Source organism: Pavona decussata, unplaced genomic scaffold (genome assembly GCF_977016875.1).
Source record: "Pavona decussata unplaced genomic scaffold, jaPavDecu1.1 SCAFFOLD_391, whole genome shotgun sequence".
Lineage (NCBI taxonomy): Eukaryota > Metazoa > Cnidaria > Anthozoa > Scleractinia > Agariciidae > Pavona > Pavona decussata.
The window spans coordinates 1,765,001-1,778,408 of NW_028145763.1; the positions used below are offsets into that span (position 1 = coordinate 1,765,001).

At 37.6% G+C, this 13,408-nt stretch overlaps 2 protein-coding genes across 2 annotated transcripts in view; both read left to right on the plus strand.

Annotated features, from left to right (window-relative positions):
• LOC146451323 (small EDRK-rich factor 2-like) overlaps nt 1-4,025 on the plus strand; it is a 4,271-nt gene extending 246 nt beyond the window's left edge. The window contains exons 2-3 of the mRNA XM_085099469.1: nt 1,525-1,633; nt 3,027-4,025. Coding sequence (XP_084955595.1) covers nt 1,525-1,633; nt 3,027-3,102 — 185 coding nt within the window. The 3' untranslated portion in view covers nt 3,103-4,025. The remainder of the gene's footprint in view (nt 1-1,524; nt 1,634-3,026) is intronic.
• Nucleotides 4,026-5,570: 1,545 nt separating this feature from the next.
• Nucleotides 5,571-12,950, plus strand: LOC146451324 (large ribosomal subunit protein uL24m-like). Its single transcript, XM_085099457.1, has 5 exons — nt 5,571-5,765; nt 7,712-7,807; nt 8,673-8,776; nt 10,380-10,510; nt 11,693-12,950. Exons 1-5 carry the CDS (start codon nt 5,634-5,636, stop codon nt 11,977-11,979), a joined length of 750 nt encoding a protein of 249 aa, XP_084955583.1. The 5' UTR covers nt 5,571-5,633; the 3' UTR covers nt 11,980-12,950.
• The last annotated feature ends 458 nt before the right edge of the window (nt 12,951-13,408 follow it).

The window sequence follows — 13,408 nt, forward strand, 5'->3', positions numbered from 1 at the left end:
AAAGTTGACGATCGCGAGTTGCATTTGAAGAGCTTCTTTATCACAAAGAGATTGTTTCGTTGTTCCTTTTGGCTTTGACCTTAACGAATCGGTAGAATTCTTTATTAAACGATGGGTGATTTGGGAAAGATCAAAACTTATATAGACAGGTTCATAAATACGAGGAATCAATACTCGTCTGTAAGATTATTTGACTGGAATCAAATATTGGCTTCGGTTTGTGAAGCTTTTCGTTTGTGAAATGTGGCTTTGATTCTTCTGAAAATCGGTGTTAAGTTTTATTTTCAAGAAGACACACCATGGCTAATCAGAACTCCCGTTTAACTTAAAAGCTATTATCTTTTTTAACTGATAAATAGCATGTGTAGAAGTGAATAGTTTAAATAATTAATTGTTGACATCAACATTCGTGTAGCTGTAAGTTAAGCTTACCTCTTTTCCACTTTTTTACCTGATCAATTTGTCTGTATGTTTAGAACATACATACATGGCATCGAAAATATACCACAGGTAAAAATATTTGCACATGTTTACATGTAATATCAAAATCTGACTGCCACATCACAAGTAAGTACTGCTCAATAAATTTATTGCTCTCTCTAGAGAGGTCAGGCCCAACTATAAGCAAAAGAAAAAAACAGGGTTTTTGCCGTCATTGTGATGGCTGAGGCCACAAAAAAATTATTTCAAGTCTGGTATGTTTTCTAGACAAATACTGCATTGTGTGGCCTGGTCTATATGAGCTAGAAGATTGTCATTATAAAGATTGATGGCAATAATACTAAAGGGCTGTTTGCACAAGTTTACAGACTTAAAATTGCCACAATAATTGCTGCTAAATTAAGTTACATAAGAATATATAACCTTGTGTAAATGGCCTTTACACTTGCATCTTTTTATGTAATTTTAGCAGTGATTCTTGTGGAAGTTTTAAGTGTCATTTTCAAAGCATCTGTGTAAACTTTTGGTAAGTTTTTTCTTGTATGTAAAGACGAGAGTGGCATCGAACGTGAACAGAATCACATGTTGTAAGAGATGAGATGCAACTGGTAACTTACTATTGAGTAGCACTGCATGTCCAGCAAATGGACAAAAACGTTTGCACATCCTGCAAAAATGGAGATATTAAAAAACTCCTCTCAAAGTAGACATCTTTTGAAAGTGGAGATTGACAATTTGACAAAGATTGACAATTTTACAAACAGTGACAATACAAGTTGCTCAAAAGCTTTTTCAACTGTATTTGTGGATGGTACAACAGATGAAAATGTGTTTATGTTGTGGTTCAATTCTTATTTTCCTTTGTTTTCGTATATGGTAATGTGTGATAATGAGTATAAAACAAGGAAAAATAAAATGGAACCAAGGATCAAATAGAACCTTAACATATACCTGTGTCCAGAGATAAACAACCTGGCTGTATTTTTAAATCTCTGTTTTCAAGTATAAAGGTGGGTAAGAATGTATGTGTTGATGGGGCCATAGAGTTGTTGTCTTGATATTAATTTTGTGAACTCCTCTCAGGTGGAAATCAACGGGAATTGGCTCGTGCAAAGAACCAGAAGAAGCAACAAGAACAGGCAAAAAAGAAAGGAGGAGAAAGTGGTGTTGCCCTCAGGGATAGAAAAGAAAGGTCTGTGAAATGAAAATGAACCGTTTAATCCCCAGAATTAACATGCATGCTCTTGTCATTGTTTTCCATATATTCCTTGCAGAGCTAGCAAAAGAAACTCATAATAGAAACTTGTCATCATCATCATCAACATCATCATTGTCATCATCGCCATCATTTTCATCGTCATTAATTCATCACCATAACCTTTATTTAAATATGGCGTTTCTTCATTATACTGGAGCAGTCTACACCCTGTAGTGTAAATAATTCAACAAAGGATATGTCAATGAAACAGCTCATTCAACCTGTTGGAGTTAAGGCGCTGTTACACTAGGTAGCCTGGGGCACCCAAGAAAATGCTCAGGGCACCTAAAGTTTTTGCAGCAGCACCTAACACTTCACATGTTGGGCTCCTTTGCTCCTTGACATTTGGCCTTGTGAGTGCATAAAATTATTTTTTAGGCAAACAGCATTGTTGTCATGCAGTTTCCTCAAGGCTCAATTGTCAGACTCCTCAAAACTCTTCAAGTTAAAGTTACATGTAGTCACAAGTAACCATTTACTGTAATTACAGTCATGTGTCAGTTGAGGCAATAACTAAATACAGAGATTTAGAATTACGTTTACGGCGAACGGCATACGGTAAACGACAGAAAAGCAGACCTGCCAACTCTCACGATTCTGCCGTGAGTCTCACAATTTTTTATCTTTTCTCACGGCCTCACGACAAGACTCCCAATCTCACGGTTTTTGGGCAAAACTCATTCTGAAATGAAATGTAACCTTGTTGAATAAAATCGGAAATTAAATGGGGAATGCTAGTGCCATAAAGGGATCAACTTATAAAGGAGAACTCTGTACTCACTAAACTGTGTGATTTGTGCTTGTGTTTACCGTTTTTTGCGTAGTTCCCAGGCCTCTACTAGTAATTTCATCCAGCGGTGAAGACAGAAGTTAACCATTAACTGAACTTCGATTCCATGCTGAGTTTCCCAGTAGTGTTTGCAAGTTCATGCGACATACATGGCGCGGGAAAGCAATCGGATCAAAATGGCGAAAAAGGGTTTGTTTAATCTTGATCGGGGAAAAAAATAGAATCTCACTACTTTTTGTTGAATCTCCAGATTTTTTTTCATGGGTCTCCAGATTTTCCTTTATCACGGGTTGGCAGGTCTGGAAAAAGACCACATAACCATGTTTATCCTTCATTTGCCACTCGCTGTTTTCAGTTTCTCAGTAAAATTGAATAGCTTTGCATTAACATAAAAGGCCAGAATTGTTTTGCACTATTGTGATTTATCCACTCATTTTTAAAGGAAACATAAACACGAATCTCACGTTTGCCGTAAACACGATTCTTAAATCTCTCTAATAGTATAACAATTGAAGTAGTTTTGTTGCTGTTTTATAGGGATGCAGCCATGATGAGAGAAAAACAGAAGAAAGCTGCTGAAAAAAAGGAAGCTGAGGGGGCTGCCAAGAAATAACACAGCCTTTAATGCTGTTTCCCAAATTTTCTATCCAAGCAAAGGTTTTCTTGTTTGTACATTTTATAAGTCTTCACTTGTTCCTGCAAAACAGAACTACAAAATGTTACCGGTAACTTGTACCTCTTGGACCCAGAAACATAGAAAACTTTAGTCACTTATTAAGTGTTGTGTAGGTTTTCAGTGAATTTCTTGTTATTAAGAGAGCATGCAGACAAAGACGTTGTGTCACAACCTTTTTGATTTATTATGTACAATGTAGTTAGGTATTTTTGTGTTTAACCTGAAACTCACATTGTGAATGAGAGTATGTTATTGCTTGGTTTGATTTTGACATTAATAATTATTTGTTCTATTTTGTGATAAACTTGCAGGAATGACATTTTAATGGAAAAAATTTTCCTTTCCTTTCTCAAACTGATTAATAATTCATGAAGAGAAAACAGAGTTTATCACTACCGTGAAGAAGTTGGAAATGTGATCTTTATTGTAATAAAATTTGGTAGACTTTTGCTTTAATTTTCTCCAAGAAAATATTATTTTAATGGTTTGAGAAACTATATCAAACACTTGAAAGAGTGTTTGATATTTCCAAACGCCTTACTGTGCCTCAGTTTTCAACCCATTTTTTATTGTTTAGAAATTGGATGAAAAAACTGTTCCTCATGTTTGCTATATTACTTCCTATTGCGTAATTGCCTGAATAATTAATTGTTGGCATTTACAGATGCATCCAGTCAATAGAGATTAGTCAAGCTCAAAATATTAATGTTGTGTTATTCTCATAGAATGTTAGATGCTTATCGTAATATGTAACATTTTCATGCAAGTATGAGCAATATGTAACTTTCATTTCATGGAAGTCAAATAATTAAAAATATTTATAGTCCAGGAAGATTGCTAATAAATATTGTATAGTGAAATATTATGATCACGTCATATTTTCTCTTCCCCAAGAGTAACCCAACGTTGACACATACATATGTTACTAGCTGCACAAATCAGAAAAGTATAAACACTTGATATGAGTGACATATTAATAAATTATTGTCACAGATGAAAACCAATCAGATGTGAGATGCAGAAAGATAGCAACAATTAATAGGATCCTTTCAAAATATTAATATTCAGCTTGAATGCGAGGCCTAGAGAACATAAACAACAAAAATGAATAAACATGATTATTCAGTTTCCTTTGTTTTTGTCCTCAGCCTCATTAAAAAGTTGAATTTTAATATATCGAAAGAAGCCTATCATGAAACCCTCAACATTCCCTCCACCCCTCTCCTTGGTGCACTCAGGCATTTGTCTCGGTAGGTATGTGCCTGTTCCTGAAAGTTCTATTTCAATTGGACCCTGATAATCTGCAGCTGCAATCTTTTTAGGACTGGAAGCATTGCCCTGTTATTTGTTCTTTTGTTCCCTCCACCAATAATGTGAGATGTGACTAACAGTGCAATTTGGAAAGTGGTGAATTTGAACTGGATATATCTTTTGGTCTAGCAGAATTCACACATTAGTATTTTCCTGGCTTTTGGGAGTTTAAGATTGGAGTTTTCCAAGGACAAAATTTCACCATCCTGAGAAAATAGCTCACTCAAAAGAGTTTTCAAAATAATTTAAAACAGGTTTCACAATACATTTTGATATATTTAGTCATTGATATATTTCTGTCTGCAAAGCATGAACTTTGATTGATTGATTGATTGATTGAAGCTGAAAATTTGGAGAGCCCTTGGAGCAATTGAACAGCGTTTTGGCCTTGGGAGATGGGAATTTGTACAAGCCAATTTCAAAAGTTCAAATGCCTACAGCAGTTGTGGGGGAGGGGGAGGGGGACGGGGATGCTGAAGTTTTGGATTGGTCTGCGCATGACAGAAGATTGCAGAGTGATCTTACAGTGCGATGTGCCTTACCGTGGCCACCCAACAAACTTTTTTTACAAGTTAGCCAATCAGGATGTGCGAATTTGATTAACGGCCACACCTCCTTGCAAAGTCCAACAGGCAAGTGACGCAACAACAGATAATTGAAAACATGTCGTTTTGTATATGAGGAAGGAACAAGGAGGAAGATATCCTGATTGATTAACTTGTGAAAAAAGTTTGTTGGGTGGCCACGGTAAGGTGTGTCGCACTGCAAGTCGGTTTGGTTATCATACAGTTGACATTTTTGAAAGAGTTCACCCCAGTTTTTATTCACATGGTGACTTACTACCTGAAATAAAGATTGTAGGGAGCTACCCCATGCTTCCACCAGTCATGACACTAAAATACAGGTCACCTGTAGACAGAGATCTGGCATAATCTTCGTGAGAAATGAGAAGAAAAAGAAGTCTTTTTCCCATTTTCCTCATTTCTTGTGGTTATATGAGAAATCTCTGCTCACAGACTGTTTTCCTATCCTTGTGACTGTGTGTGTCACGCACGATGTCACGCAGGTTATTTACGCAGAGTCTGACTAGCCCCAGTACTGCTCGATTTGCCTTGCGGCCATTTTGGATTTCCATGTGAACTGAACGAACGGTGATCATGCCCTCTATTCCTTGGAAACCTTTTGGATTTAACAGTGTTTTGCCTCGCCGCTTTCCTCGTCAACGACGTGGAAACAAGCGGCAGCCGATCGTTCCTTTGAAAGAATGGAAAATAGTTCGAGGAGACACGGTAAGGCATCCCTAGTCATGAACTTTGTGTTGATGCCATGTGCAGGACTGATTTTGTGATCCTTACTCCTCACTCAAACTTAAAAAAACCCATTTAATTGAGTCTTGTAACTCTAATTGTATCGCAGACAAGTCGTAACAAATGATTTTAATTTGTTTGAGCAGAAAAATGACTTGGATCAAGGTGTTAGCTACATGTATAATTTACTGGAAAACTGGAACGCAAAGCTTGATGATATTGCAGACAGCCCTCAAGAAATAATTTTTATTTGATCGAGCAGGAAAATTGCTTGGGTCAAGGTGGCCACCAGTATTACACACGAGGGGATTATTGCTGTAAAGCGGACTGTTTGTTGCCCGTTTAAGTAACACCAGTCCACCCCCCTCCCCCCTCCCTGCACCGACCGGGTCATACACACACATACGGTAGTGATAACAGAAGACAGGAATTGAACCTGTGCTAGAGATAGATTAGCTGTCTTTGACAGCGAAGTTAAAACTGCGTGGGCAAAACAAACATGATAGCTACAGAAAATTACATGATGCAATCTACATCAATATACCTGCCAACTCTCACACATTATGCATGAGTCTCACGCCTGGGGACTAGAGACATCGATCTCACGCATCAAGGACAATTTCTCACGCATGACTCACAAATCCGGACAAGTTGTTCTAAAAAAACTTCAGTCCATTTCAGATTTGTTATGTATTATTTCTTTGCTCCTTATAACAATAGCAAAAGCTTTCAAATGTCTACAATCCGTTTGAATCGTAAGTGTTCAAAGGTCGTTGGAATATCATCGGACATTTTCGGCAACGTTCGGAAGTCTTTGGAAAATCAGCGGAAATCTTCGGAAGTTGGTCGGACGTTTTCGGAAATCCCAGTCATGACGAGGGAAAAAATCTCACGCCTTTGACTCAGAAAAAATTGGCAGGTATACATCAATAACTAACCTATATGTAACAGGAAGCCTGAAGTAGGAGTATGGCAAGTTTTCCTTACATGACAAGTGTGAATGCTAAACGAAAATGATTCAGAATTGTTGTAAATGATCATAGAAGGCAAAAACTGACAAAATGCATACTGATCCTGTATTCACTAATACAGTCAAACCTCCATGTGCGACCACCTCTTAATAAGCGACCACCTCCCATAAGCAACCACCTATCCAAAACACAAAATTTTTCCTAGTCAAAGCCCTATATTTGTAACGTCTCGTAAGCGACCGCAACCACTTTTTGAGGTGACAGCATCATTGTTTTTAACCTCTTTTGAGCGACCACATGAGACATGGTCTGATCTCCATGTTTGCTGTATGTACTACGCTACTCAGAGTTTACAAGGAACCTTAAGTGAAAACCTAGCACTGCTCGTATTGTAACTAGGAACATGTATGCGATAAATTCTAGATTCTAATAAGGAGATGTGTCAGACCTGTTCTTGGAAGAGACCCTGTCTGGTTTGACTCTCGTAATTGTCCACCACCCGCAAAGGACCACTAAATCTTGGTATTTTGGGTGGTTGCTTACAGGAGGTTCAACTGTAACTTATTTGTCAGAGACTGGTGATCAAAGTAGACAACAACAACAACAACATTAATAATTTATTTGTAGAAAATAAGGTACATATTATACGGACCCACAGTATATACACTGTCAATTGAAATTGAGTGACCCCAATTGGAGAATGGGCTGTTATTCATCTTGAGATTATCTGTCTGAAAAATTCTTGAAGATTAGTTTTAAGAAGGTAAAAAGGAGGTAAAATTTATCTCTTCGTTGATCTACATACAAATTACTGGTCTGATGGCTTAAACCTGTAAGAGTATAGACTAACCAACTTTATAATTTCAGCTGTTTAATCACAAAAGATCACATCACTAATACTTATTGCCTGTGTCCTCAAAGAAAGAAGTTAATGCTTTAATTTTTTTTATCTGCAAGGTGATGCTTCTCTCTGGAAAAGACAAAGGAAAGGTTGGCAAAGTCACAGAAGTGGTTCGAAGCAAGAACTGGGTGTTTGTTGAAGGACTTAATACTGTAAGTGAAGTCCAAATGAAAGGCTTGGAGCAAGAAGGGCATATACATACTGGTACAACTAGCCTCCCTTGCAGGCGCTCTTTGTCTCATCACGGAAGAGCATCTGAGAGGAAGGCTAACATACAATGTGCGTTTTTGGGCTTGAAACTGACTTGTTTCAAATCAGCTCTATTTTGGCATACAGATAGATAGAATTATTATTGGCATTGGCATATCGGCACATTGGCATAGATAGAAATATCATGTATACTAAGCTAATAAACAAAGTTCTATACCTAGATGTTGACCTACATGTAAAGGCTTATATATTCAAAGAATTGTATGACAGAATTTTTTTATTGTCTTGATCAAATCTTCACGTTGTTCTCATATGAAAACAAAAAAAAAAAAAAAATCCTTACCACTTTTTCTTCCCTGTGTTTGAGGCATATGAAGGTGTCAAATTTTACTTCCAGTTGGGTACAATACCACACAAGAAAGGACTCTGTGGACAGAAGGGCTGTGATGTCAATACAGGAATGCTTAGTCTTGGGATTTCTCTATTCTTCAGTTGATTTTCATGTACAGGGGAATAAAACTGCTTAGACGAAAATATGGATGAGATTGTTGAAGACTAAGCACTCCTGTATACCCGGATTTCCTTTTTTCTGAGTATGCCTGTGTCACTCATTGAACAATACATCATTCTCAAGAAGAATAAGCTTAATATCCATTTTTTCAAACTTTCTATGTTGCTGGTCTCTCCACTAGCTTGTACTTGTATCTGACTTTACCATCGATATACACTGTATTGTACATGCAGATGTCTCTTGTTAATGAAGTTGCCAATCCTTGCACTGTCTGACCTATCTTTGGTTCTTTTCAGCATTATCGTTTCCTCAAAGCCCATGGCGATTTTAAAGGAGGCCTGGTTCCCAGTGAGGCTCCAATGCAGGTGTCAGAAGTTTCTCTCTTGGATCCCTCAGATAAGTGAGTGCTTGTTATGAACCCAGATACATACTAGTTATGCAATGCTTTCGAGTGGCAACCATGAATTATCCCATGAGTGACTTGATTTCTCTTAGTAAACACTCAAGCCTTTAAGCGAGTGTGTATACAAAGAAAAATCAAGTCACGAGTGGGATATTCATGGTATACCACAAGAAAGCTTTGCAATTAACTAATTTATCCCATGCCACTCATTGAATAAACACAAAACTTCACTCTTTAGTGCTTTAACAGCAAATACAATCAGTGAAAATATTCAACAGATTGGCAAATATGTTTCTTGAAAGTACATAATTTTGATAAAAAATTAAAAAATATAAATATGATAAATAGGTACTGTATAAAAGCCTTTGTAGGCTGCGAGGAATGCCGGGATTTTTTTCATGGAACACTACCCGTTGCATACCGCAGAATATGCAACAGGTTTCTAGCTTTCTGGTTGGCTGTATTCTCTCTGGCATGAGATAAATAAGAGGAATCATTTCAGAGAAAGGTGTTCCAAAAAGAAACAAAGAAACAATTTAAAAATACATGTAATTAAAACAGAAAGAGGGAGAACCTCTGGAGTTACCCAAAAAGTTCCTGATAGAAGTTCTGTAAATGTTTGGGGTCCAGTTGACTTCTAACCAAAATTTCTGGATATTTCATGTAACTGGTAAACAACCTGTTTTCTTTGGTGAAAAATAATTGAAAGACTAATTTACACATCCCAATAATTTTATTGTTAATCGGGGTGATTACTACTGTACATTACCACATGTAGGTTCAATCGCATGAGCCAATTTACATGTTACAATTAGCACAAGATGAAAATCAACCTGATTCATAAAATCTGTAGCAATGCTACAGATTTTTCGAAATCAGGCCAATTTTTGTCCACCCACTCATTGCATTTGCCAAATTGGCCCAATTAAATGCCCAATTAATTATCCTTTACAAAGGATACTCTGTTCATTTAATATTTTTATTGAATAAAAAGTATTATAACACAGCTAGTAAATTTGTGTGGTCAAATTTAATTGCTTTTGTGTGCTTCATATTCCCATTGTACACGCTAATAATGTCAGCAAACAAATTTCTCTTCATACAACATTTAAACTACCGCGTTGAAATTATGTTATAAAACAATAATTTGGTTCATGCGTCAGCTGTGCATTCATGGAGATATGAAGCACTTGGGAAGTTTGGAGAGCACTCAAGAAGTAAAAGTTGCTCTTGGCTAAGCCTCGAGCAACTCTAACACACCTTTTGTGCTCTCCAAACTTCCTGCGTGCTTCACATCTTGATGAACGTACACTGACGCATGAGCCAATTGTTAACTGAAGGATCCCAATTTTCGTCCACTCATTCATTTTCTTTGTCAAATTAGGCCAAATCGGCCTGATTAATTGGTACTAGTGTTCCAGATAATGAAGGGTTCTCAGGTAACAAACTGAATGGTGAACTTAAGAAGATTTGGAGAGAGCCTCTGCCATTGATCACCTCAATATTCTTCATTGACCCCCTGACTTTGAAAGTTTTCTAGAACACTGGGTACGTGTAAAACCTAATAGAATTTTAAGCCTTCAATTTTTCCACTTTGTAGTAAACCCACGGAGGTATCATACCGGTACACAGAAAAAGGAGATAGGGTCAGAGTATCCGAGCGTACCGGCCGTATAATCGCCAAACCTCCATGGGAAAGAAGAGACTGGAAGAGCCGCACAGCTCTAAAAGGTAAGTTAGTACTGAATGTGGTTTGGTTTAGAAAGTAGTACCAACTGATTCATAATTTTTGGCAAATATTTCCGAAGATTACCGGCATTAAGTCGTGGGAACGTTTCCTATCACTGTAAAGGTACTTTTGACCGTAGTTTAACAAATCGATGGCAGTTTTTTATGGGCTGTACTCTAATAGACTATAAAATGACGTCATAAAATGTTCAAAACTCAAGTCGGACCACGAGCCGTAGTTGAGTGGTTTCACTGCCAAGTTTTAAACATTTTATGGTGTCATTTTATAGTCTGTAAGACTATAGACCATAGAAAACTGCCATCGATTTGTTTTTACAATGACATGGAAAAAGTATAAGCGGAATTGGTTTTATTTTCGGTTTAGAAAGCGCGCACATTTCATCTGACGTCATTTTTATTGTATGTACTCTTATAGACAATAGCTACAAACCTATCAGTGAGCAAAAAAAAAAAAGGATTTTTTACAGTTATTGTAAAAAATCTATTGCCAACTTTTCAATGTCATTCAATGTGTCCAATCTTCATGAGGTCAATACTTCCACATCATTGTACATGTCTTCTAAATATGTACGAGTATGATTTTCCTATACTTGTGTCACGATTGACAAAATTGCGAGACAAGTTGCAAGAAAAATTGCTTGGTGCAAGAGCCAGCCCCTTTAGCAAATCATGTATGCCTATGGAATGTGTCTTGGATGAAAATCCTTAGATAGGATAGGACGGAGATGTCTCAATATGTCAGATCAGTACCGTAAACTGCCGCTTATAACCGCCCCCCCCCCCCCCCCCTCGTTATACTTGGAAACCAAAAAATGCATCCGATTATAAGTCCCCCTCTAGTTTCGTTCGTGTTGTCAGTTTTAATTTTGTTCCAAATATTGACGTTTTAAAGCTTAATTATAAACCAGTGAATGAAAAACGTATTTCCATCAGCAATGCTAAAGCTTGTTTGGAAACGGTTTTTTTTTATTCTGGTTATAAACCCCGCGGATATAAGCCCCTCCGTTTATAAGCCCATCTAAAACCCCTTACGAAGTTGAATAAGCCCAGGGCTTATAAGCGGCAGTTCACGGTATTAGGTTTTGAAAGGACACACCTCGTGTTAATTTTAAAGAAGAAACAGACGTTACAGCCCCCAGTAAGTGTTTATATTTTCCTTTGTAGTTGGCCCCTATGACACGCCTTCCTCTGCAGTAACCAAACAAACGTACTTCCCTTCGCTGCTGTATTTTCACGAGGAAATCATGCACGCCATGAATGTGCCTGCGTCGATCCCCAAAACAAAGGCCGACAGGAGGGACTTGATGATAAAGGAAGTGGAGAAATCTGCCGGCTGGGGGACGGACAAATCTCTTGCCAATGTACAGATTGGTTGGATGGACAGAATGTACTTTTCTATCAATCATTACGCGGACAAAATAGTGCGATTTTTAAGAATTGACAAATTATAACAGATTGAACTTCCTGCAGTTGGTATTCGTCTTTTATGGCTCCCGCTATCATCAAGAATGTATTATATTTCACTTGGTCTTGGGAAGATCAAAACTCGTGCGTAGTGGTTATCTTACAAAAGAGGGGCGTCCATTATACAGTACCAATGCTTAATTGAGCCCTTTTATTGTCCTTTCTGAAGAGAATTGGCTGTACAGTGAAAGCCAGCCTTAAGACTAACTTGTTAGAACGGCCGCTTTTTCTTGGCCCAAACGAATGTAAAAGCATGTTAATCCAAGTGCCTGAAGTGCCTTTTTGTTTATAAATATACCCTTTAGTTTCAAATACAAACATTACAAATGAAGGTGGCTTGCACAGACACTTAATGGCCAGGAAAAAGTGCGTCGTCTTAAATTCAGGTTTGCTTCGGTCAGGGAAACGTCAGAGAAAAAGAGTTTTTTTTTTTTTTAAGGTCAAAGAAAAGTCAGGGAAGTTTGCGTCAAGCCAGGGAAATTCAACCCTAAAGTCAGTGAAATGGCAGGGAATTTTATCCTTGGTAAGCCACTCTGAGTTTTGTTAAAGAGTTTTCTTGTTATCAAAGGTGGTGTTTCATAAAAATACATTACGAAGAAACTGATTTCCTTGGCTTCATCGCTTGCTCTTTTCCCGAAGGTTTTTCGCGTAGATGGTCAGCGAATTGGTTCTTGGTCAGGGAAAAGTCTACCCTGCTAGCAGAGGTTTCTTTCTGGCAAATCTTCTAGCATCTACGAAGTCGTTCGCTTCTCTAGTATTTCACGTAGTCGGCTTGTTTACTTCCCTGTATACAAGCCGACTACGCGAAATACAAGAGACGCAAACGACTTCTTACATACTGAAAAAAGAAAGGAAAAGTCGGGGAATTTTTTTGTCTGGATAAGTGGCAGCCCTGTTGAAGTTGTAATCTACATTGATTTTGGTAATAAAGCGGCTGTAAAGTTATTAAACCGTCTAACCAGTTTGTCTATTTTGCCTTACCTGACCTTTTATGTAAGCAATCATATTTTGTCCCTACAGGACCAAAATTTCATGGGCCCATAGGTGGTGGTAGTAACGGTGTTCCATGTATTTGAAGTTCGGTTTGACCTTTTTAACTTGGAAATCTGAAATGGGACTAGAGTTTTAGATTGGCTAAAACGGCAGAGGATACTATGATGATGATGATGATGATGAAAGAAATAACGGAGGGGGGGGGGGGTGCTTACCATTTCACAAGATGATATTTTTGGAGTCCAATGACATCAGTTTAACATCAAAACAATTTTATGGCTAATAGTTCTCTTTGAAATTTTTTTTTTTTTACTATTTGTACAAAACTGATCCAAGGCTTTCACTCTTTAAGCTCCAGTACTGACCAAAATCTGATTTCCCCTTACAAGTCACTGCTTGATTAAACATTTAAGTCAGGAGAAT